This window comes from Blennius ocellaris, assembly GCF_963422515.1.
Source record: "Blennius ocellaris genome assembly, chromosome: 16".
NCBI classification, from domain to species: Eukaryota; Metazoa; Chordata; class Actinopteri; order Blenniiformes; family Blenniidae; genus Blennius; species Blennius ocellaris.
In genome coordinates this window covers 17025086-17049003 of record NC_137665.1, presented here as the reverse complement: position 1 = coordinate 17049003, position 23918 = coordinate 17025086, and the positions used below count along the sequence as shown (strand labels likewise).

Genomic DNA, 23918 nt, shown 5'->3' with positions numbered 1-23918 from the left:
AGGAGCTGGGAAATACAGAATAGCCTCTACAAAAACACAGCCTATGTCTCCCCCTAGTGAGTGAACACTGAAGAACCCAGGCATATTATCCAGGTCGTGGCAGTGGACATGAAAATAAAGAAATTAGAAGAACAACGCGAAACCTGGTTTTGAGAAACACTAAGTATTGAAGACACAGCCCCCGTAAATTAAAATCATCATTCTGAAATTCCAAACAAAGTCATAATATTTTCATCAATGTATTTGTTTGTTTACTTTTTGGCATGCGTGTGTTTAAGGTCTTCAGGAAAAGCCTCTTATCTTGCCACTTTTACATATATAAAATATGAAATTGTTGAACAATTCCAAATGTTTCCTGATTATATCAAAAATGTGTGCTTTAAAACAAACCCGGGCCATAAAAAAAAGCTTTATTTATAAATGTAATTTGGTATATTGTAAATGTTGCACTGTCTCCAGTTGTTTGCGAACACTTGAAACCAGGATCTCATTAACATATGCCACATTGTGTGTGCACGCTTTTTGCCCACCTCCATTTTTTTTAATAGCCGTAATTATCTTTTTTCTTCAGTTTTTATGTTTTTAAAAGTAATCTTTCGCAGTTCTGGCTGATTGTCACCTTTCCGGTGGTCCTTGAACTCATCACAGTTAAAGCTTCCGCCCCTTCTTCCGCTGCGTCACATCCAACATGGCGGCGCCCGGTGCGGCGGACCGTGTGGAGGCAGGCTGCGGTGTCACGGAGCCGTCCCAGCCGCCCCGTGGAGACCCGAAGAGGCCCCAGTTCGGGACACGTTTCCTTACAGACCCGCGGCAGGTCTTCCAGCACAACGCCTGGTAGGAGGCTCTCAGTCTCGCCGCGGAAAATACAGAGACAGATGTGCACACGCACCATCTGTCAGGGCTCGTGTCCGCTGACTGGGACATCTCTATGGTGTAGAAACAGTACCTACATTTACCTTGTTTTACGTTACGTGATATTTTTTTTGCCAAAAGCTTCTATAAATAACCTAAAGATAATCAAAATGTGAATATTTCTAACTGGGTAAGCTTTTTCCCCACAGCATAATAACACCTGTAATACCACTTTGTAACACAAGGTGGTGCAGTGAGTCATTCTGCCACTATTCAAGCCATCATTGAGTGATAAGAAGAAGCATGTCAGTCTGACCATCTGAAAATTTTGGAAGGAGAAATGGAATCTTCCACTTTTCAGGGTTGCAGATTGACGATCCAACAATTTTGTTATCATACAGTGTGAATATCTTTATATATTCTAAGTTTTGGCTCTGTCCGTATCACCCTGTCATTCAAATTTACTCTACCACAATTCACACGGGAAAAATGAAAAAATTAGGAGTCAGTTTCAGTTGTTGATGTACATCTCTAATCGGTAGTCAAGACCTTTTTGGAATTAATTCATCATTACACTTAGAAAAACACGCATTTCCAGCATTTATATTTTGTGAACTCCGTGCAGTAGTTTTGATGTAATCCTGCTAAAAGTCATAGACAGACAAGCAAATATACTCCAATGATTTTATTATGTGCTTGACGGACGTAATGGGTGGTGACGGTCTTGTTTTTGTGTGGTGGTTGATTGTCTGTGCAGAAGTGATACCTTTTATGGGAAGTATTACATGCATCACTGTTGTGACGTGTCATAATAATAATTATAAATATTGACCACATTGACTTCTGACCACATCCTAACCCCTTCAGTATCTGATAGTTTGCAGTGGGATTTTGCAGTTTGATAATATAAAAGGAATTGTGCACATCGTATTAGAGAGAGAGAAGATAATGGGAAAAGTTTATTTTCCGTCGTTATCATTGTGATACATTATTTCATTTCATTAACCTTTATTTAACCAGAAAAGTAAACAAAAACATTAAAATCGAGATCTCTTTTCCGATGGTGACCTGGCACACATCACGTCAATAAATTTACAACAAATAAAACTGAATTAACATAATACAATGGTTAAAGTGCGATAGGGCAGAGATCCACAAACCAAAATTTAAATGATAAAATGCAGATTATAAGGCAAATAAAAATAGAATAAAGTGCAGTAAAATTTTAAGACAATTATTAAACAGTAAAAATGTTTAAAAAAAAAAGGCATATTCATTCGGGGAGTATGATGATCGGACGTGATTGAAGGAGACCAGTTGAGACGTTTTAGTTTCAGTTTGAAGGTTATTATTCCAGGCAGAGAAACTTAAAAGATCCTTTCCCAGCTCAGTCCGAACACGAGGAACATGCAGTTGAAGACTGTCATTGGAGTGAAGGGAACACTGGCTGTTGCTTCTCTGGAGAACAGTAGTAAGATAAGAAGGAAGCAAGCCAAGAAGAGTTGGTAGTTAATAGTCATCCAGAGTGAAAACCTGGTCGCTCTGAGTGAAAAGCCACTCTGCTCTGGCGTACACTTCACAGTGGTGAGTGACACGACCACACCCGGCCGCAAATGCCGGTTAAATAAAAACTATTGGGAGATACTGTGTTTTAGATTGTCATGGGTTTTATTAGCAAAAAAAATAATACTGAATATAACAAGAAACGGTTGACGTGTTTCAGTTTACGTGTAATACATTTTTACATTTGTGCAAGTTTCACTGTTGGAGCTGTAAACAGTTTAACAGCCATGTATAGCAACCTTGTGCAAATGTGACAAGACGTCCCTCTATTTTCTTACCAACAGGGACAATGTGGAGTGGACGGATGAGCAAGAGGCGGCCGCGAAGAAGAAGGTCTCGGAAAACAGTCAGCCCCTACCGCCAGAGAAACAAGGTGCCGTTCCAGCTGCCCACACACACAAAGCTTTGAGTGCGTGAGCTCGCTGCAGACATGCAACACTTTCTAATTGCCTTCCCGGGGGGAACAGAAAGTGACCTTTTCATAGTTCCAGGAGGTTTGTGTTTGTGCAGAAAGCAGCTCTTAAAATTGCATCTGCGATGACGCGTTTTGATTGCCGTCGAGGCCCCGCCGCAATTAGAGAGCCCGACGATCAATTGAGCTGCGCAGAGTGGCCCGCCACGCTTCGTGAGCGAGCTAAGAGGTTGGTGGTGTTTACCATTGCAGAGGAGTACGACAGCCGGGCCAACGAGTACTGGAACGGCTTTTACACCATCCACGAGAACCGCTTCTTCAAAGACCGACACTGGCTGTTCACCGAGTTTCCAGAGCTGGCGCCACAGTGCAGCCTGCCCCCGGAACCCAGTCCCGACGACTCTGGTCCAGACGTGCTGCGGGAGAACGGCGCTGCTCAGACACAATGCACACAACTGGCCAATCTGTCTTTGAGCGACGGCGACTTCCCGGGGTCGTCGGCCACGTATCGTATCCTGGAGGTGAGACGTCGATGTAAAAGAGGAGCCAGCTTTTACTGGATCCATTTACTGAGGTCTTACTAATGGATAAGACTGAACATGGTTCAAGTGGAAAACTCTGTACAATTCTATTATTTGTAATAGAGTATTGTAGTACATTTACAGCAGTAGGGGGGGGGGGGCAGATTTTAAAATGATCACTTGATTAATGTACTTCTAATGACTTCTACACACACCCCATATGGTTTAGAGTTTATGAGAATACAAATGCCTTCATCATCATCATCATCATCATCATCATCTTCATAGAGGATGCCCAGTGAGAGAAGATAGAACTGATATGCTGCTCTCTGTGCAGGTTGGCTGCGGTGTGGGGAACACAGTTTTTCCAATACTAAAGACCAACAAGTAAGAGCAGACTAGACTCTGAACATTCCAAAATGGCCGCCACGGCGCTGACACTCGCCTCTCGAAAGCTAAAACTGCAGCTTTTCCTCCGCAGCGACCCGGGACTCTTTGTTTACTGCTGCGACTTCTCCAGCACGGCCGTGGAGCTGGTCAAGGTGAGCAGATGCGGACGGTGGTGCAGATTCTGAATTTGTGACGTTAGCTAAGGAGGCGTTCTCGTCGTCAGACCAACCCAGAGTACAACCCCGGGCGCTGCTTCGCCTTCGTTCACGACTTGAGCGACGCGGCAGCTGATTACCCCGTCCCCGACGGGACCCTCGACGTCGTCGTCCTCATCTTTGTGCTGTCGGCACTGCATCCGGACAAGTATGGCCTTCTGGCTCCTCCGCCATCCGTTTCAGTTTCACGTTCTAAACATTTCTCTTGTCTAAAAGTGTCGCCTCTGTCTCAGGATGCAAGCCTCCATCAGCAGACTGGCCCGCCTGCTGAAGCCTGGCGGCGTGCTGCTGCTCCGGGACTACGGACGCTACGATATGGCACAGCTCCGGTTTAAGAAAGGTGGGTCCAAGTCGAAACCCAAAACCCATCCAGTGTGACTGACAGGAACACACCGATGCCGACAACTTGTCACTTTACAGCAAAGGTCTGTGCCGAGTCCTTCGGCTAATAATGCTTGTTGGATTGTTCCTGAGGAGTTTCTAGCCACTATAAAATGTAGAAAGGAGTCAAAATGTTAGAAGGGATTCTGCAAAACCACCGCAGACCAAGCGTGCAGAGACCTGCTTCATAATCGCATGCTGTGTGGCGGCTGCACTGCGATGTCGCAGTTCGAGAAAGTCACAGATTCAATTCCAGGATCTTGTCTGTACGACGTCCTCTCTCGTAAGCGTTGGCCGCCTGCGTCCTGCACATCACCTCCATCCTCCAGCTGCCTCCTCGGTGGCCCTGGGGGACGCAGATTCCAAGGAGGACAAATCGCCAAGAATTGAAATTAACATCAGTTGCGTTTTTGTTTTTTTCCATGAATGCTGTTTTACTGAATGTGTTTTTCAGCTTATATTGTCAAAACGCATGCATGCAGAAGGAAACTCTCCTAATTGAATTAGTTGCTTCAGACGTGTGCGATCAGAGGTCTGCAACCTTTATGGCCAAATGAGCTGTTTGGATGATTTGGCCATCAGAGATTTATTTATTTATTTATTTGGTGTAAATACAAAAACAGTTTGCATTCGCAAAGTGTCACCATTACAAATTCAATATATTTTATTATATTTCTTTGTGTCTGTAGCCATTTTGAAAGATTTTCTTTTAAGGATTGTCCTGCTTTAGTCATTTTATGCATCTTTTATCTTTTGCAGCTGGTTCCTAATTATAGCTCTGTATTTTCTAATGGTCAGAGCAGTGCTGGCTGTACGAGTACTTTTTTCTTTTGTCCTAATTTTCATCCTTTCTTTCCCCTTTTATTTATTTTTTTTAATAAAAATTTTTATTTCCTCTAATAAAAGCAGTTTTGCTCATTTTAGTTTGCCGGTTTTCCTTTTTATTTCTTTTCTTTTGAGCAACTTTTATCATTTTTTTTCTGTTTTCAGAAATTCTGACTATTCTGGGATACTTTAAAGTGTTTTATGTTGTTTTGTGAAAATCTGTGTGAAATTCAAATTAATTCCATAGTCTGAAAGCTTCATGGAGGCGCTATAGAAGAGCTTCAGGTTGCAGATCATTGCAGCCGGACAGTTTGTCCTCCTGGTGTTGATGACGTTTTTGTAGCTCCCGTCTTCTCTCCAAATACATGCTTGTTACATTAACTGGTTTCTCTAAATTGAGCTTTGAGGTGTGATGATGGCTGAATTTCTGTCTTTCAGGAAGGTGTCTGTCGGAAAACTTCTACGTTCGAGGTGATGGGACGCGAGTGTATTTTTTCACGCAAGGTACAACTGAACTCAACTTGCTGGTGAGTCATGACAACTTTGTTCAGTTTTAACCCCTGTGCTTCTGTTTACTTCAGACGAGCTTCACGAGCTGTTCGCCGAGGCCGGCCTGGACAAAGTGCAGAGCCTGGTGGACAGAAGGCTGCAGGTGAACCGGGGCAAACAGCTCACCATGTACCGGGTGTGGATCCAGTGCAAGTACCGCAAGGCGACGGTTCTGCCTCCCGACACATGAGGCGGGGGGACCAGCTACACCACCTCACCTTTGTCTGAAACTCAAGAGCTGAACGGAAGCCAGCGCTCGGATTTTTCATAGGACGTACCGAGTTGGAAAGCTTTGCAATAAGGAGAATGTGAAGGAGTAGCTTACCATAAAAGGCTTCACGCAATCTCAGCTACCATCATGTAGATGGACACCTTTCATAGATCAAGACTTGGTTTCCATTTTTACTGTCAAACAGGGCTGGTTACCCATCATATACAAGTGTCTAATCTGCCAGGCATTGTTTTTAAATGAAATGTTCTGGAGTCATTTGAATGGATTGAAGGACTTGATCACATTTTTGTACACACAGAATAAATTAAAAAAGCACTTGATGTGAGCTTGTTTTCACTTTTAATCTTGTTGTCATAATGTCCCAGTGTGAATGGTGAATAGTGAAGGAGGAGGGGGCATTAATTGTGGAGGTAATTGATGTGAAGTGAGTCCAGTGTGGGTGTGAACATGATGGGAAGGGTAACCTGCTGATGTTTTTGGTGTGGGTGGGCGATGTTAATGGCATTGTGTATGAAGGGATCTGTCATTGGTCCAGAGACCAGAGATCTGGGGCAGGCGTGGACTGACCGGAGGTGAAAATACTTTTAAACAATCTCACGAGAGAAGATGAGATTTTACTGATAGTTGTTTACATTGCAAAAAAAAATGAGAACCGAACCGAATCGATCCGGATTCAAGTGAAACGCCTGCAACTGCAACAACTTCCGAAACAGATCGGTTCTTTCCCCGCGGCGAGGAAGACGACCGGGGAACAACTTTGTTTTCATCCAGCTCGAAAGCCAGGACCCGAAATTGATCTCTCCGCCGGGGGAGATAAAGATAGGGGGGGTAACTAACGCCAGCTTCAAGACATTATTTATACCTGGTGGGGGGGGGGAACGCAGAATCTCGAGGGTCGCCATTGTGTGGGACGAGATACCCGACCTTAAAAAAAAAAGAACAAGAAAAACCACGATATGGTCCTCGGAGAGGGGGCTGTGATGGGGATCCCCGCTCAATAAGGAGCACGGAAAGGCGGGTTCGGGATACCCGGAGTCGTAGAGGCCTCCGAGGGAATCCTCCGTCGTCTTCCCCGAGCCGCAGGAGCGCTCTCGTGTCTCCATCGTGAACAATTGGCAACGCGAGGGTCGCGGCTGTGGATGCGGCCTAGCCCGGGAGGAGCCGCCGAGCGCCGGGGAAACAACGGAGACGGTCGCAGTGTGTGCAGCAGGCCCTCCGGAGCACCGTCGGGATATTACGTTACAGTGAGTCTGTCGTGAGGCTGTCGGAGAAGCGGATAATGTGGGTGGAGGTGTGTTACAATGAGGCGTCGTGGCAGCAGCAGCACCTGGAGACCTGAGCTGATGCTCCTCTTTCTATTAGCATGTTTCATAGCCAGCTAGCTCGCACGGGTGTCCTTTAAAACCGCACACAGCCGCAGACACATGTTATATACAGTTGTTTTTTAACCGCACGGCTGCAGCGCACCCGCGGCTGGACGTATTATTGTTTATTATGCGGCAAATCACGTATAATGTCGGGGAGATAACGTGAACAGCTAGCCCCTAAATTGCTACGCTAACATCGCTAAGACTGTAGCTCATTTATCCAAAGGTAGTGTTGTTTTTACCCCCCTGCTGATCGTTAAAAAAAAAAACCCTCTGCTGAGCCAGCATGCTCAAATTAAAGTTGAAGACTAACGTGTATTCCATAGTGGACACCAGTGCTGCTGTTATGTATCTAATGTATGGAAGTCACGGATAACAGAGTTGGGCGTGTAACTTAAACGTTCACCTTTGCTCGAGCTAACAAGCCGGACACTTATTGTCTATTGTGGCCTTTTTCCCCATGGCAGTGAGTGTACTTGGCAGTGCCTCCATTAGTGACCTTTCCATAACTCCAGCGCCATGTAACTTAGGCCTATAATGCCAGGGCGTTATCACATGATGCTATAATTTTCCAGGCAGTGACTACACATCTGGTTCACGTCGTAAATGTATGCTCACCATTCACCATTGGCTGTGTTTCTGGCCACTTTATGGTGCCACTGTTTCTTTTTTTTTTTTTTTACTCGGTAAACTAAGTGGCACAGCTGGTGGCAGGATGAACACACACATGATAACGTTAAACATCATTGTCAAGCCTATTGATGACTCAGAACAGGAATTTTCCACATCCATATAGCTAAAAACAGCCGTGACTCATCACAACCCCGGTGCCTTTTGAAATAGTGATCCCCTTGCTTTCCACTAGAATATTCCAGAGTCCTCGAAAACACTTTTCTTAATCTTGTGCTCTTGTCTCCGTAGACATGATGGAAGAACTGCACAGCCTGGACCCCCGGCGGCAGGAGCTCCTGGAGGCTCGCTTCACCGGGGTCGGCGTGGCCAAGGTTTGTGTTAAACAGACGCTGTGAAAGATGGAGCAGGGCGCGCCTTCCTGTTGAAGTGCTTATAATCACAGATTCTCTCGATTACACTTTGTGTGTGTGTGTGTCTGTCTGTGAATCTCTTCCTTCCTTTGTCTCCCTGTGCCTCGGTATCATTCTGCCGTTTGGCCCCCACTCCTCTTCTTTGTCTGTCTCTGGAGAAGGTTGAGCTGTGTCTGTGTTTTTTGGCCGGTGCGATATGGCATCTCTCCCTGGCTCGTGATGCGGTGGCTGTATATGCAAGTGGCGGCGCCTGCCAGAAAGGCCACAGACGGGACATGGGGAGGTAGCGGGGAGGAGGAGCGACGGCAGAGGAGGAATGCAGAAATAGTTCTTGACCAGGTGTAAGTGAAGGAAAGCGTTTCGCCTTCCGCCCCCTCGCCCGCTCACCCCCACGGATGGAGCCGTCTTTGTGGAAGGTGATCTTGGAACAGTTAGGGAGCGAGAGTCGGCGCCAAGAGCGGGCCCCATGCCAGCCATAGGCATAGCCCAGAGCATGGCATGGCTGCTGCCGCTGCAGAGAAAATGGCGGCTTTTTGCTAAGGCATCATGCCACAACCACCCTGTATGACAAGAGATGCAATGTGTGTGGGGTGGGTGGGTGGGTGGGGGGTGGGGGGGAGAGAGAGAGGGAAAAGTGTCAACAAATGGCTGTGATAGAATATGGGCTGGTGGTCTAAAAGCTCTTCAATGTCACAGAGTGGCTTCAGGGCTGTTGTTGTTTTTTTTGTTGACCTTGGGCAGTGTGGCACTGCTGCTCCCTGTCATCACTGAATTGGCATTAAAGACGGTTCAATTGTTATTTCAGGACGAAGGAGTGCAACACCCTTTTGATGATCAAACAACGAAGGCCAAAAATTGTTGCGCGGTATTTTTTATTTTCTTTTTTCAAACACTCGTCCAAGATTTCTTTTTTTTTTTTGTGTGGGTAAAACGAAGACTGTCAGTCCGAGATCAAGCCGAGCCGACTTTCTCCCGAGAAGGGAAAATGGCCAAGACCATGGTGAGCAGGAGGAAAATAGATGACATTATCTAAAGGTGACAGACAGACAGAGGAATACATCCCCAGCAGCATGCCTAATGCTCAGCCATTTTCGGAGGGGTTCAGCGAGAGAGTTCCAGTGTGCTCTGAATGACTAAGTGTCTCCCTGATTGGACAGTGCCTGCTGAATTCTGATGTGATTCACTTGACTGACAGGCGTCACCTAGGGAACCGGCACTGGGACTGATGCAGGTCTAGAGTCGGTGGGAAGTTAATGGTGATGGTATTTAGTCAAACCTCCGCATCTCTTCCCTCCGGATTCTCGCCCCTTTCGCTTAATGTTTCCCCGCCGTGTGTGCCTTCCTCTCCAACCTGTGGGTGCATTCTGAAGCGTTGATGTGCCACACACACGTCTATACCTGTGTTTAATTGCTTCCTGTGCAGTGTTTTCATAGATTGGACGTCTTGTTTTTAACAGGGCTCGGGTCAGAATCAGAATGAGTCATCCAATCAGAGTCTATGCAGTGTGGGCTCACTCAGCGACAAAGAGCTAGAGGTTAGTCTCTCTTACATATTTACAGGTTTCCCTTTTTTTTTTTTTTTTTTTAATGCTAACCACCTCTCTGTGTTGTTATACATGTGGCTGATTTATGCTGCTTTTTCTTAAGACTCCGGAGAAAAAGGCAAATGACCAGAGAGCGAGAAAACGCAAAGCCGACCACTTCGACAGCAGCCAAGGTAAAACCGTCCCGCCGCCATGACGCTTTGACAGTCCATCCCAAATATTGGCTTCCCCCTGAATTCGACCTCTCTCTCCCTTTCAGGCAAAGCCGGAGCAAGAGGACATAAAATTAGCGATTATTTTGAGGTGAGTGCCATAAAGTGCGGCCGCGTGTGTTCCAGCAGAGCTTTGAACTCTCTTTAGCAAGGGATGCAGAGCTTCTTGAACTCGGCGTCGTACTCTGCTTCTTTTCACTAACATTCCGCTGACTCCCATTTTCTTCGTCTCCTGTCTTCCCTCTCATATCTGTCAGTTTGTGGGAGGTAGTGGTCCTGGTACCAGCCCTGCCAGGGGAATTCCACCAGTAGTCCGCTCTTCCCCACAACACTCTCTCTCCAATCCCCCTGTCACGGTGAGCATGTCTGCTCCACGGTCTCTTTTATTTCCCCTCCATGCTTTTATTTTTTTCTTCTCAACACCCTTTCTTGTCTGTCACCTCCGCTCTTAACGCCGGCCAGACTTACTTAAATATGGGAATTATCTGTGTTTGGTAAATGTCGCCTTTTGCTATAAAACCCCACGAGGTGTGGAAATGATTCATCGAGAACTTTTAACATCAAATCAACTTGATATTTAGTACGCTGCCCCCGTCCTCTTTTCGTCTTTTAATTTCTCAGCACCTTTTCATTGTTTCTCTCGCCTTGGGATCCTTTAGCCTGAGTGGTGTCCTGTCTGTTCAGCACAGGCAGTTCCAGGTCTTGACAGATTCTGCAATAAGATGAAATTGGCACATTATTCTACTACTTGTGAAGTTTCTTTTATTGGATGGCTGTCTCTGCCTCTCAGGTGCAGCAGGGAAGCCCCTCCTCCATCAACTGCGCCATCACGGAGCACTCCTCATGTTCACTGAAGCCTGCTTCTCTTCACATGCTGCACAAAGCGACACAGGTACCGGAGTCGGGGTCATTGCTGTCTGCCTGTTCTCTTGATTGTCATAGTTTTAGTTTGAAATCCATTCTGTGTAAACATAGTTGTTACCAGGATCAACGGTTGTATGTTGGGAATGCTTGTTGCTCTGCAGAATGATTGACCATTAATAGAAACGTTTTCTGTGCTCGTCCCATAGTCTGACCTTACTATAGAGAAACTAACAGCAATGGAGAACAACAAGAACTCTGACCTGGAGAAGAAGGAGGGCCGAATAGACGATTTGTTGCGGGTACTAATCACATTACATTACATGCTGCTCTGCTTGACATTGTCAGTGGCTTTGAGAGTCTCACATTCTGGGTCTGTTTTGTTTGCCCAACTTAAGGCATGTCAAGAGTTCAAACATTTTTTTTTAAATGTACATGTATATCATGAAATGGTCACGTGACATGTCCCCTGCTTGTGTTCAGGCAAACTGCGACCTCAGAAGACAAATCGACGAACAGCAGAGGATGCTGGAACGATACAAAGAGCGCCTGAATAAGTGTGTGACCATGTCCAAGAAGCTGCTGATAGAAAAAGTAAGTTCACGTCGCCCTAAAGTGGCGGGGCCGCCGTGTTTCGTGGATAAGCTCACACGTGAGCATGCTTGAAACGGCCACTGAGGTTGGATGCCTGCTGTCCTCCCCTCTCCAGTCCAAACAGGAGAAGATGGCCTGCCGAGATAAGAGCATGCAGGATCGACTTCGCCTGGGCCACTTCACCACGGTCCGACACGGGGCGTCGTTCACCGAGCAGTGGACTGATGGATACGCCTTTCAAAACCTCATCAAGTGAGGCTCTTCATCTTTCTACACCCCCTTTTTGTGTGTTTCTTGATATCTACACCGCACTCTAAGCAATGCATATTTATTAGTTCACACGATACATAATTCCAGTCGCTCGGACCGAGAAAATAATGTTCCTCTCTAATGTCCGTCTTGTTCCCAGACAACAAGAACGGATCAACTCCCAGCGAGAGGACATCGAGCGACAGAGGAAGCTGCTGGCCAAACGCAAGCCCCCCTCCATGGCCCAGACTCCGCCCCCGAGCCTGGAGCAAAACAAGCGCAAAAGCAAAACCAACGGAACAGAAAGCGAAGCGTACAAAACTTTTCTTTGCATATTTTCTCTTTTTTTATGTATATATATATATATATATATATATATGGTCTTTTTACAACACGCGTGTTTAAACCTGCACTCGGTTCTGTGTCCCTGCAGGTTATCGCAGGCGGAGTACCACGAGCAGGAAGAAATCTTTAAGTTAAGGCTAGGTCATCTTAAGAAGGTAATAGTTGATGTTTCTGATAATGTGCATTTCTGTGAGTTTTTTTTTTTTTTTTGTTCTCCCATTTAATTGATGAATCGCATAACTTTGGATGGTGTTTGCTTGGCTGTTGCAGGAAGAGGCTGAGATCCAGGCAGAGCTGGAGAGATTGGAGCGAGTGCGAAACCTGCACATACGCGAGCTGAAGAGGATCCACAATGAGGATAATTCACAGTATGAGACTTTTTTTTTTTCACCTGCATAATCAGAACAGATTTGATCGCAGTGTTAAATGGTTTCTGGGTTTCATTTAGACGTGGCTCTTTTATAGTCCTCATTCTTAAAGACTCTGTCATAGATAACATATAACGGTAGATTAATCCTACAGACATACAATGACGTTGCACATCAAATTTAAAAAGAGCCGCGGCGACATGAACATGTAGGATAGAGCATCAAAATACTAAAATCCATGCGGCATCATGTCATCGAATATTCAGCTTGTCATCGTGTCTTTCTTGATGGTGTCGATTTTTCGACGCCACTATTTCATCACGTGTCTCCTATTGTTTGTACATAAAGGCTGCATTTACACTTTCAGTGAGGTGTGACCCAATTCATATCTTGTTGCTCTTATGTGTCACAGATCTGATTTGCTTTTGGACAGTATAAGCAGGAAAAAGATGCACGCATTCTATTTTGAGATTGGAAACGGGCCTCATCCGATAAATAGCTGATTTATTGCCACATGAATCTGTGCCGATGTCACCGCCGTGTCACCAGGCTGATCATATTTTCTTCACATTGCGTCTGTGTGGAGGCGATCTGACAGGAGGGGAACCACACCGCGCTCAGTTGAGGAGGTCACATGACTTCTCTGTCTTTGAGGAGAGGAGGAAATAATTAGCATATGAATGAGATGCCATTCTGGCCATTTTCCTCCCCGTTTGGAAAACTTCTCAGGCACCACGACATTAGTGTCAAACGTGGGTCGTCATCCATGGCTTCGCAGTTTACGCTTGTTTCCGGGGTTTGTAAATAGTGGAAGTATACATGTGTGATGATTCTGCAGTCGTAGGCAGTTGATATCACAAGACTCAGACATGGGTCACTTCATAAAAATATGTGTAACTGCATTGTTAAAGGAATGGATTGAGGCAGAAAATCTGATCTGAATATCAGGACCTGCGGTGTAAATGCAGCCTTCGACATGTTTTATATTGTGACTGATAGGAAAGTGTTTCTGTGGCCAAAGTGTATAAACCAACACTGCTGTGTTCAAATAATATATACTAAGGTTTTTTTTCTTTCAATTCCACTGTTGCACCGACGTGTCCCCGCCATGTAACAACTGACTTTGTATTGATTTTTCTCCTGTGCAGATTCAAAGATCACCCTACGCTAAATGACCGATACCTGCTACTCCATTTACTCGGACGAGGAGGTTTCAGTGAAGTTTACAAGGTGAGAATTACACCAATTAGAATGATGTGATTGTGGAGATTTATTATTTTGGTTGGCATCACTATCAAACAGGTTCTTCTAAGACAGATGAGGCGTGTTTGACATGTGGAATCATTGTTGGTTTTCAAATCAGAGGTCACAGCGTAGCACCATTCAAAATTAATGTTGAGAGTGCATTGGAGTGTTTTCACTAGTGTTTTGCCTGCATCTATATCATCAACACTTTTACCTTACATGAGATTTCTGCTCTTCAGGCCTTTGACCTAACAGAGCAACGGTATGTCGCAGTCAAAATCCACCAGTTAAACAAGAACTGGAGGGACGAGAAGAAGGAAAATTACCACAAGTGAGTGTTTCACAATTACAACGTCGTCACAGGAGTGCATTTACTAGTTCCGCAATTGGTTTTTATTTTCCTCTTCTTTTTTCTGCAGACATGCATGCAGAGAATATAGAATCCACAAAGAGCTGGACCACCCACGAATAGTTAAACTCTATGACTACTTTTCACTCGACACCGACTCGTAAGTCCCTCGCGTTCAAACGGAGATTTCCCTCCCGAGCGTGTTTTTCCGACGTGAACGGGGGTCTAAAATGCACACGTCGTCGTTTTGGGACGCAGGTTCTGCACGGTGCTGGAGTACTGCGAGGGCAACGACCTGGACTTCTACCTGAAGCAGCACAAGCTCATGTCGGAGAAGGAGGGCCGCTCCATCATCATGCAGATCGTCAACGCCCTCAAGTACCTCAACGAGATCAGACCGCCCATCATCCACTACGACCTTAAACCTGGTGGGTTCACACGCCGCCGGTCACATTGATCTGGCGTGAGACCACAACCGGGAACTCAAATCGGTTTGTTTCTACCCCACACACACACACACACACACACACACACACACACAGGTAACATCCTGCTGGTGAACGGCACGGCTTGCGGGGAGATCAAGATCACAGACTTCGGCCTGTCGAAGATCATGGACGACGACAGCTACAACTCGGTGGACGGGATGGAACTGACGTCCCAGGGAGCGGGGACGTACTGGTGAGAGCCGCACGGTCGGGAACAAAGGTTGTGCACACAAATACACACAACCGCGGGATGAAAGCAGGAATATGATGTTTTTTGGCATTGTTTTTTTTTTTTTTAATGGCCGTTGTGGATTTGGTTGCATTGCACTGCAACCTTGTCAAATAGTAAAAGAAAAAACGCAGCTTGTTATGAAGAAAACACTCGCAGTGATTAGCTGAGACGTCCTCGACGCCGGCAGAGAGAAAAGTCGTGGTCTTTGATCATCGATGTGTCGCAGAGACAAAACCATAAGAGGATTATAGGCGCGCAGTGTTAAAACGCCACTCACTAACTTCAAAGTGCTTTTCTTTGGCCAAAGGGACAGTTCAAACTCATTTCTTCTCTCTCCATGGTTGTAATGGAGCTCAATGATTCCTGGGCCTGGTTGTTTTTGCCGGTCTGCAGGTGCAAACACAAAGATGATTTAGCGAAGACGAGCCGCCTCACAAACAAACTGATTGCCGGTTGTTAGAGAGAACTGGCTGCTGCACACAGCTTCTTTTTTTTTTTCTTCTTCTTTTCTTTTCTCTCTCCCTTAAATTACCGTCACGTTTTTGTTTTTTGTTTTTCTCCACGTGCGGCACAGAGCTGAAGTGATGCTGCAAGAAAAGCACAAATTGTAATATTATTCCAGACGCGAGTGCAGGCGGCTCGATCCGCTCCGTCTCGCTGACACCCTCCTTCCTCACCTTCAGGTACCTGCCTCCCGAGTGCTTCGTGGTCGGGAAGGAGCCCCCCAAAATATCCAACAAGGTGGACGTCTGGTCCGTGGGAGTCATTTTCTACCAGTGTTTGTACGGCCGCAAGGTACGACGCCAATATTTCAACAGAACTGTGTGAGAACTAATTTGACATGAAAGAGCAACGTGGACGTCTGCCGTCTGTAGGAACGCGTGAATGAAATCTGACGGCACTTTACTGCACTCCAAACAGGAAGTTTAACAGTCGACAGCATCTTTTCCAGTTCAGAATCACCTGTGGACTTTTGAAACACTTGATTCTTTTTTGGGGGCAGGGTGGTGAAATGCTCATCTGACTTTTGTTCCTTTCCTTCGCCTCTGCAGCCGTTTGGCCACAACCAGTCGCAGCAGGACATCCTGCAGGAGAACACCATCCTGAAGGCCACAGACGTTCAGTTCCCCCCCAAACCCGTAGTCACACCTGAAGCTAAGGTAAACTCGTTGGTTCTGAATGACTTGACAAAAGTCTCATGTCGATCTCAGTAGTCGAGAGGTTTTTCAACCTGGGTTGGTCACTTGGGGCATAAATCAGGCGTTTCCCTCCCGACATGGATTCAAACCCAAGTTGGTGGTTCAGCTTCAGCCGCCGTATGCGGTTTTAACAAAAGCGCGTGCTCTCTCCCCAGGCTTTTATAAGGCGCTGTCTCATCTACCGTAAGGAGGACCGCATCGACGTGCACCAGCTGGCCAGCGACCCCTTCCTCATGCCGCACATCCGCAAGTCGGTGGCGTCCTCGGGCACCTCGGGCATGGCCGTGGCGTCCACGTCCAGCTCCTCCAACAGCAGCGCCTCAAACTGAGCCCACGCTTGTTGAACTGATGGAGGGGGTCGTTCCAGAGTGCGGGACGGGGAGTGTGACGTCCCCCCCCCCTCCTCCCCCCCCTCCTCCTCCCACCTGAAGAGTTGACAGGAAGTGGTTCAGACGACATGGAAGGGCCTTCGTCCCTCTCGTGTCCGTCCACCTCGGCCCGTCGGTCCTGCTTTCTGAAGGGAAAAGAAAAACCTGTGGGGGGGGGGGGGGGGGGGGGGGGGGTTGGAATTGTTCTGGGGGTCAAAGCCCCGGATGACTCTCACAGCGAGTTCTGATGTTCAGAGGGGTTCACTGTGGGGTCAAGTGTTTGGGATGTTTCTGTTCAAGTTAAACACACAACAAACAAAAAAAAGAAGAAAATGAAATGAAACTGCTTCAGCCAGATGGAAAAGACTGGGAAGGCCTCATTACCCCCCCCCCCCCCCCCCAACACACACACACACCCCATTCTGCTCAGCGGTGGTCTGAACTCCACAAGCTCAAAGGTTCCAAGTCGTTCCCGCCTCCCTGAACCCGACCGGCTCCGAGCCGCTCCCCGCTGCTGTCGTGTCCAATCCTGAAAACCTCCCTGGCTGAAGCTCCACGCCCGGACTCGTCCCCCCTCACCCCCCCCCCCCCCCCCCCCCCCCCCAGAGCCTCATCAAACGCCTGTGACCAAAGCTTAGAACTTCCAGCTGGTGGCAGTGTCCCACCTTCAGTTTTTATAACCAACGTTTTAGAGTTGCTACTTGTTCTGGAGTGGAAGCTGTTCAGGAGCGACCCCCTTTTACATATTTCTTTCTTTTTCTTTTTTCTTTTTTTTTTTAAAGAAACTTTGCAATTTAAGACGTTTTATGGAGAAAACTTGTGTTTTCCAGTTGCCTTTAATTAGAACTGTTTTTGTTTTGGATTGATTTCCCCCTCCTTTCCATAAACACATATTTATTTAGGTATGTTTGAATTTATTTTTGGCCAATAAAATGCAAGGGACTGGTTTATCTGTTGAGGGAGATTGGGCCTTAGCAGAAAGTTGCATAAACCATTAAATACTATTGGTTAAAATGAGAGCTTCTGTGTGATTCTCTGTCCTTCCTGCACCGGCAAATAAGACTTCCAACTCTCTGTGAGCTGGAAATGTGTGATGGTGAATAGATGAAATGCATTATGCATGTACAGGAATGTATATATTCACAACTCGGGGCAAATTATAGATTCCAATTACCATTAAATGCGTGTTGGGAGATGCACTGGGAGAACATGCAAACTGCAGGAATTCAGCCGAGGAATTTTTTTTTCTATTGTGAGGGGACAGTGCCAACCGCTACACGTCTGCACGACGCTCATTCTCATGTTCTATCTTGATACAGAAGGTCTGCGCTTCTTTACTCCTCTGCAGGTTCCCATCAAAACATGGATCCCCATGTACTAAACCTGTTGGTTCACATCAAAAGAAAATGTAGTGAGTCACATTCCTGAACAGTTGAGCAGTTTCACAATACAGTACCAAAGAAATCACATTATTGAAGTTAAATTACTGTGTTTTTGTTGTGGTTTTTCTTTTGAAATTCATCAAAATACACAAACCATTCAAAAAAAAAAACCTCGAGATGGAGAGAAAATTGACAAAGATTTAAGTGCAGCTATTTCTACAATGTCTAAACAATACTTGATTACAAGTAAAAGTACCATTCAAATGTACTTAAATCTATTTGAAAAGGTTTTTTTTTGTTTTGTTTTGTTTTGTTTTGACCATAATGCAACTGCAGAGTTAACTGCGGCCATTCAAAGTCCTTTAAGTATACAAAAATGTAATTGTGGCAATTTGTTAATGAACAAATTTAAATACAAAAAAAGTTCTCAGAACTTTTTTCCTCGAAAGATTTGGATAAGAAGGTTAAATATGAAGTCAAATTCTGAAGCTACCCAAACACAAAAACATACGTGGCTAGTGATCATGAAAGTATAATTGCTACTTAAATACAATAATCAGACTATTAGTAATACATTACATTACATTTCATATAATTGTTGCTTTATTTTTACTTGTGGTTTCATTTCAAGTAAATAAGGACTTTTTTTTTTAAGAAAACGCTGCTTTAAAGTTTCATATATAGTTTGGAAATATGAACAAAAACTGTATCTGATGCTGCATTTATGAAGTTTTAATTACAATTGAGGATGGAAAACATGTCATTGCATTTTCAACTGTTTTAATACCTGATTTTCAAAGTTTTATTTTTTTTTTCAGTATTTCCTTTTGACAATTTTCACATTTTAGCAGTTTTAACCATTTTGACTCGGTTTGTGTCGGTTTTTCCTCCATTTATAATTTTTTTACAGCAGTTTTAGTGCCCCCCCCCCCCCCCCCCCCCATTTCTTGTGGTTGTTGCAATTTTTTTTCCTAATTGTCGCCACTTTATTAAAAGCCCTTTTTCGATAAAAGTCCTTTTTAAAATGACCGTGTGTAAATTGAGTAACAAGATAGAAACATTCATTTCGGTATAATTTTGTGAAAGGTTGAGGGTCGCAGGCCCCTGAATAATCCAACTTTATCCTGACTTGTGATTGGATGATTGTGACTGATTGTGTAAAAATCACTTAGGTTGTTGAAAAAGTGAAAACATGATAAGTAAAGTACAGGTGGCCTAATAGGCAGGTAGACATACAAAGTTCAATTGATGGGGTGAATATACCAACATTGTTTATGGCCGGAATGTAAAATTCAGGCACAGGTTTCGTTGGAGATCGAGCACAGGTAAGAAAAGACAACGATGATTGGTGTAAAACAGATCCAGGCTGTAAAACAGATCCAGGCAGCCATATTGCGGCGGCCTCGGGTGACCTTGTACTCAAACTGCCACTCCTCCCACTTTACACGTCTTCAACGCAGCTTCAAAGACCACAGTGACTCCAGCGTGTCGAATGGGCTCACAAACACCACGCAACAACAACACCAACAACACGTTACCCTCCTAACATACAAAACACTCAGTGAGTGAACTCAGTGCTGGGACGTGGAAGAAAACACAAAGGGTAAGAAGATGGATGGAGACGTCCAACAACACAGTCCAAGAACAGGAATAAAAGCCCAGTTTGTTCCCCCATAGATGTGAATGTGTGTTATTCTGCCTTATTGTGTCAGTCCTGCCTCCACCCTAACAGCTGGGATCGGCTCCATACACCACTAAAGCTGGATAAAAAACGTAAGTGGAAATAGATTCCCTGTGATTGAGTGATAGTTAAAAAAATAAAAAAAAAGTGTCCATACTTGTTTTGTGCAAATTTTGTAAAAACAAGCCCGGGTGTCTGCAAGTTGTATGACTAAAAGAGGCATTGTTTTTGATTTTACAACAAATAAAAGCTACAAGAAAACCACAAGTAGAATAAGAAAATAAATAAATGAAACTGTAAAGGTCAAGTCAAGGACAGCAACAATGGACACGGACTGAGCGCTTGTATGAGGAGAGCTGAAAGAATAGAAAATTAGCCAGACGGCTCAGAACTTCTGGATATAACAGAAACAACTTTCGGGAAGGAGGAGAACTCTGTTATTGGGATTATTGGGTTACTGTGTGTTGACATGAACCCCCTTATGCAGTATGAATAGAACCACGTCCAGCAGACAGTCTTTAGAGGAATTCCCTCCGCACACTGCCGTCAAGTGAGCCGGCACTCAATTTTAACTGCGCTTTTATTAACGCATTTACGGTAAAACACAGGTCAGCGTACGGCCGCAATGCTGGAAGGAAATGACAGAAAGACAGATGGTCTGATTTCAAAATGCAGTAAAACGGAATCCTTCATAGGTTTACGCCCAATTGCACCACTTCAGTGCAACACTAGGCATACTCCTTTGTTACTGCAAGAAATATGAAAGAATATTACTGTAGAAATTTGGAGAAAAGTACTCTTAAACTTGGATGTGTTGATTGAAAATGATGGTCTCGTCTATTTTCAAATTGCAATAAAATGGAATCCTTCATAGGTTTATGCCTAATTTCACCTCAAAGCAATACTAGACATACTCCTTTACTACTACAAGCAAATTGGGTGTAAACCTATGAAGGATTCCGTTTTATTGCATTTTGAAATCAGACTATCTGTCATTTCCTTCCAGCATTGCGGCCGTACGCTGGCCTGTGTTTTACCGTAAAGGCGTTAATAAAAGCGCAGTTAAAATTGAGTGCCGGCTCAACTTGAGGGCAGTCTCCGCACCACAAGAGAGACAGAAAGTTGTAAAAAAAAATGTTTCTGGGAAAAAAAAATTGTAAAAAGAAAAGAACTCTCACTCTTTTTCAATGACAAACATTATTTACAATAACAAACCTGTAGTGATTCAGCTCCACAAGTTTAGTTTCATTAACGACGCTCTTTTGTTCTGCTGCAGACGCGTAAAAAACCCCGAACCTCACTTTGGATACCACACACACACACACGCACGCACGCGCGCACACACACACACACACACACACACACACACACACACACACACACGCACACACGCACACACGCACACACACACACACACACACACACACACACACACACACACACACACACACACACACACACACACACACACACACACACACTCCATTCATTGCGGTGGGAGGCGGACGGAGCTCCTCAGTGGAACAAACCCGCTCCGACTGTCGCTGCTCCGGCTCCACGTCTCTCCCCCGTTCCGCTGATTTATTCTGGATTTTCTACTTCTTCTGTTTCCGTGCGGCTTGTGGCTCGTGTTGAAGCTGCGAGCATGCAAAGCACCGACCGCAACCGACACAAGGACGCAGCGGCAACATGGACTTGTCGGCAACTTATCTTGTACAAATGCACTTTATATTTATTCCTCTTGAGTCTGGAACTGAAGAGGAGCCTGACGGGTGAGGAAAGAAACGAACCCACTCGCTTCACTTCATTCATGGAGAAGTTTTTTTGTTTTTGTTTTTTTTGTTTTTTTTGTTTTTTGGGGGGTGGGGGGGGGGGGGGGTGATAGATTGGAGGGAAGAGATTGTACTTTGGCTGCATCCGTTTGCGTTTGGTTTTGAGGACTTTTGTTTGGGAGACATTCGTGTGAGCACTGCGTAAATGTGGAATCGGTGCGTCGGTTTGCCACGAACCAAAAGTCCGAGAGCTGAGTGGAACCAGATGTGGGGAGGGAGAGAGAGAGAGAGAGAGAGAACCGAGGGGGGAGAAGGAGGAGGAGGAGAGGGATGGAGGATTACTGGCTTCTATTTATGCGTAAAAGTTGATTTGAACGCGCCGGCGGAGTCGTTTCCACGTCTTGTTTTCGTTGCGTTTTGGTCGTTTTGAGGCCGACGCGTCGTCGGACGCCCCGCGGCCAGATGTGACCCCTGCGTCCTGTTACAGGCTGCAATTAACACATCGACTGCAGCCATGAACAGCTTCCAGACCACTGCTGCGACACACACCGCAACACAATGTGCCACTTTTTACCAATCTAAACGGTTTTTTTCTCCGTTATTGCCGCACAGTGATTTATTGCAACAATGTCATTTTTAAAGTCTCCCAGCTTCACAGGCTTTTCTTTTGTAGAGATGTAGGGATGGGGGGATGTAGGGATGGAGGGATGGAGGGAACACTTTCAAATCTGGGTCAGTTTAGATCCTGCAATGAAAACACAATCAGTGTTGTAACCGTCGCTGTGACGCTGTTTCATGGAATAGAAAGGCTTTAATATCGATACAGCAAAGTGGAGTTAAATAAATAATATGAAATGCTAATACATATACAAGGTTAAGACTCTATTTACAGGGAGGGGTTCTAGAGTTTTATGGCCACAGGAATGAAGGATTTTCTTTGGTGGTAATAGTCTGTTACTGAACCTGGACATGATGGGGGAGGATGGTTCTCACAGAACACCTTCAGCACAGTGCGACCGGCCTGTGGACGGGTTTATGGTCTATATACACCAAATATCTATCGTCCTGCACAATGTATGGAGAGACAGAAACGGATCGATAAGGCTCCGTTCACACAGCAGATCTTGATGCTCAATTCCCATTTCTGCCTGAGATCCGATTTCTCTGATCCGGTTTTAGACGTGACCTCTGTCGGTGTGAACGGCGTCTGACCCCAGAGTGACCCCCCCCCCCCCCCCCCCCCCCCCCCGCCATGCGCAGAAGAAGGCGTGACATCACGCCGCCGCCGCCGTTTCTAGAAGTAACAATGGATATGGAGATTGACCGACACAAAACCTGGCAATTTTTTTTTCAACGATTAATCCTTCGAGGCCGGGGGTCGTGGGGTGCGAAAATCAGAATTGCGACATTCAAACTACCAGGAAACAGATCGGATACGAGTCATTCGTGAGCAGAAAAACAGGATTCGGTTGCATTTGTCTGCTGTTTTTGAGCTCTCTCCCACCACTGTCAACCACTTTTAGTCCAAATGGACGAGAGCCTATAAGATGTTTGGCTGCCGGAGTTGTTTTAAACTCACACTCTCCCACAGTTTGATGAGTTTGTGCAAAAGAGGAGAGAAAACTCGGCGGTAGGGATCGATGCACATCGACGCTGAACGGGTGGAAATGCAACATTCACAGTTTACGTGTGAAAGAACGTTCCAACATGCTGAAAATAAGTTTCTATTCTAATGCAGCAGAAGTGCAGGCAGCGATCACAGTCCTCCCTTCACAGCAGAAAGCGACGCCGGGTCTGATTTCGCGCTGATGTAACAGTTGAAAACACACGTTGTTTACTCCGTCACACCGTCCAGCAGCGTGGGAGTGATGGAAAGTTTTGCGCTTATTCTCACTCTGGTTTCTAAATCCGAGCCTCTATTTTGCTCTTCTGTCTCCCGAGTGTGGCTCCAAAATGCAAATATATGCACTTTTCTCCGGTGGTGCCCCCCCAAGCCTCCCCTCCCCCCCCAGGTCCACAGTTTGGGTTTCAACAGTGGCCAGGCCGCCATAAAACACCAATGAAACAAACACAGCAGGCTGGAATTTCCTGTCTATTTGCTGGTTACTGTTTTATCACACTGGCCTGTTCGTGTGTTTCCATCACAGGTTTACGATTCCTCCACTGGAAGACGCTTCCGTCTCCAGATTAGTTTTAGACAAGTAACAATCAGGCTCAATCATGTCTGAGTGATGACGAGTCTGAATCCACCAAACAGTGTAAAGTGTGGATTAGTGAGGTTAGGGTTAGTTTTTTTTTTGTTTTTGTTTTTCCCAGGGGTGACCTGACTGAGGAGGTGGAGGTTTTGGGAACATCGTCTCCTCTCAGCCCAGCACTGCTGGTTGTTTTTGGCCGTGGGCTTCTTGCGTCTCTCCCTCTTCGCACTGGAAAAAGAAAAAAAAAGAGGTGACAGGGCAGAGAAGAGGATGGGATCACAGCAGGGGAGCCGTTGTGGCTTAAAGCTTTTCACGGGGGGGGGGGGGGGGGACTCGGTGGCTTAAAGTTAATCTGGAATTCTGCACTCTCGCCGATTGCCCCGCCACATCAAACATCCAAAGTCTTCCAGGACGAGCGTGAAACGCTTGTGTTTGAATTTCACTACCGGATGTGGTTCCAGAGTGTCCCCCTCTCTGCCTGCGT

General features: G+C 45.6%; 3 protein-coding genes across 7 annotated transcripts in view; all 3 read left to right on the top strand.

Moving 5' to 3' along the window:
* Positions 1-688: 688 nt before the first annotated feature.
* mettl2a (methyltransferase 2A, methylcytidine) lies at positions 689-6248 on the top strand (the record flags this gene model as incomplete). Its single annotated transcript, XM_080511985.1, has 9 exons — positions 689-834; positions 2700-2788; positions 3080-3348; positions 3686-3735; positions 3830-3890; positions 3962-4101; positions 4187-4293; positions 5598-5663; positions 5741-6248. The coding sequence occupies 9 exons, from the start codon at positions 689-691 to the stop codon at positions 5896-5898; spliced, it is 1086 nt and encodes a 361-aa protein (XP_080368111.1). The 3' UTR covers positions 5899-6248.
* A 575-nt stretch (positions 6249-6823) lies between these two features.
* Positions 6824-16531, top strand: tlk2 (tousled-like kinase 2). Of its 5 annotated transcripts, none has more exons than XM_080511103.1 (21): positions 6824-7184; positions 8229-8311; positions 9808-9885; positions 9998-10067; positions 10154-10197; positions 10364-10462; positions 10903-10998; positions 11177-11269; positions 11451-11561; positions 11677-11813; positions 11971-12123; positions 12244-12310; positions 12426-12523; positions 13672-13753; positions 14008-14099; positions 14188-14277; positions 14376-14545; positions 14660-14798; positions 15521-15632; positions 15890-15997; positions 16192-16531. In XM_080511103.1, exons 2-21 carry the CDS (start codon positions 8231-8233, stop codon positions 16363-16365), a joined length of 2094 nt encoding a protein of 697 aa, XP_080367229.1. In that variant the 5' UTR covers positions 6824-7184; positions 8229-8230; the 3' UTR covers positions 16366-16531. The 5 variants fall into 5 exon arrangements, with proteins under 5 accessions (XP_080367229.1, XP_080367228.1, XP_080367231.1 ...); XM_080511102.1 differs by having other exon boundaries at positions 10897-10998; XM_080511105.1 differs by lacking the exon at positions 10364-10462 and having other exon boundaries at positions 10897-10998.
* Positions 16532-20983: 4452 nt separating this feature from the next.
* mrc2 (mannose receptor, C-type 2) overlaps positions 20984-23918 on the top strand; it is a 31068-nt gene continuing 28133 nt past the window's right edge. Inside the window, exon 1 of the mRNA XM_080511099.1 lies at positions 20984-21239. Within this exon, the coding sequence (XP_080367225.1) occupies positions 21113-21239 (127 nt within the window). The 5' untranslated portion in view covers positions 20984-21112. The remainder of the gene's footprint in view (positions 21240-23918) is intronic.

What these genes read in the sequence shown, in the direction of transcription:
- tlk2 (XM_080511101.1), top strand. Translation starts at nt 8,231, where the DNA reads ATGATGGAAGAACTGCACAGCCTGGACCCCCGGCGGCAGGAGCTCCTG. An exon ending in CACAATGAGGATAATTCACA is followed by an intron (nt 12,524 to 13,671) that starts GTATGAGACTTT and finishes TCTCCTGTGCAG; the next exon opens with ATTCAAAGATCACCCTACGC. An exon ending in GTTTCAGTGAAGTTTACAAG is followed by an intron (nt 13,754 to 14,007) that starts GTGAGAATTACA and finishes TCTGCTCTTCAG; the next exon opens with GCCTTTGACCTAACAGAGCA.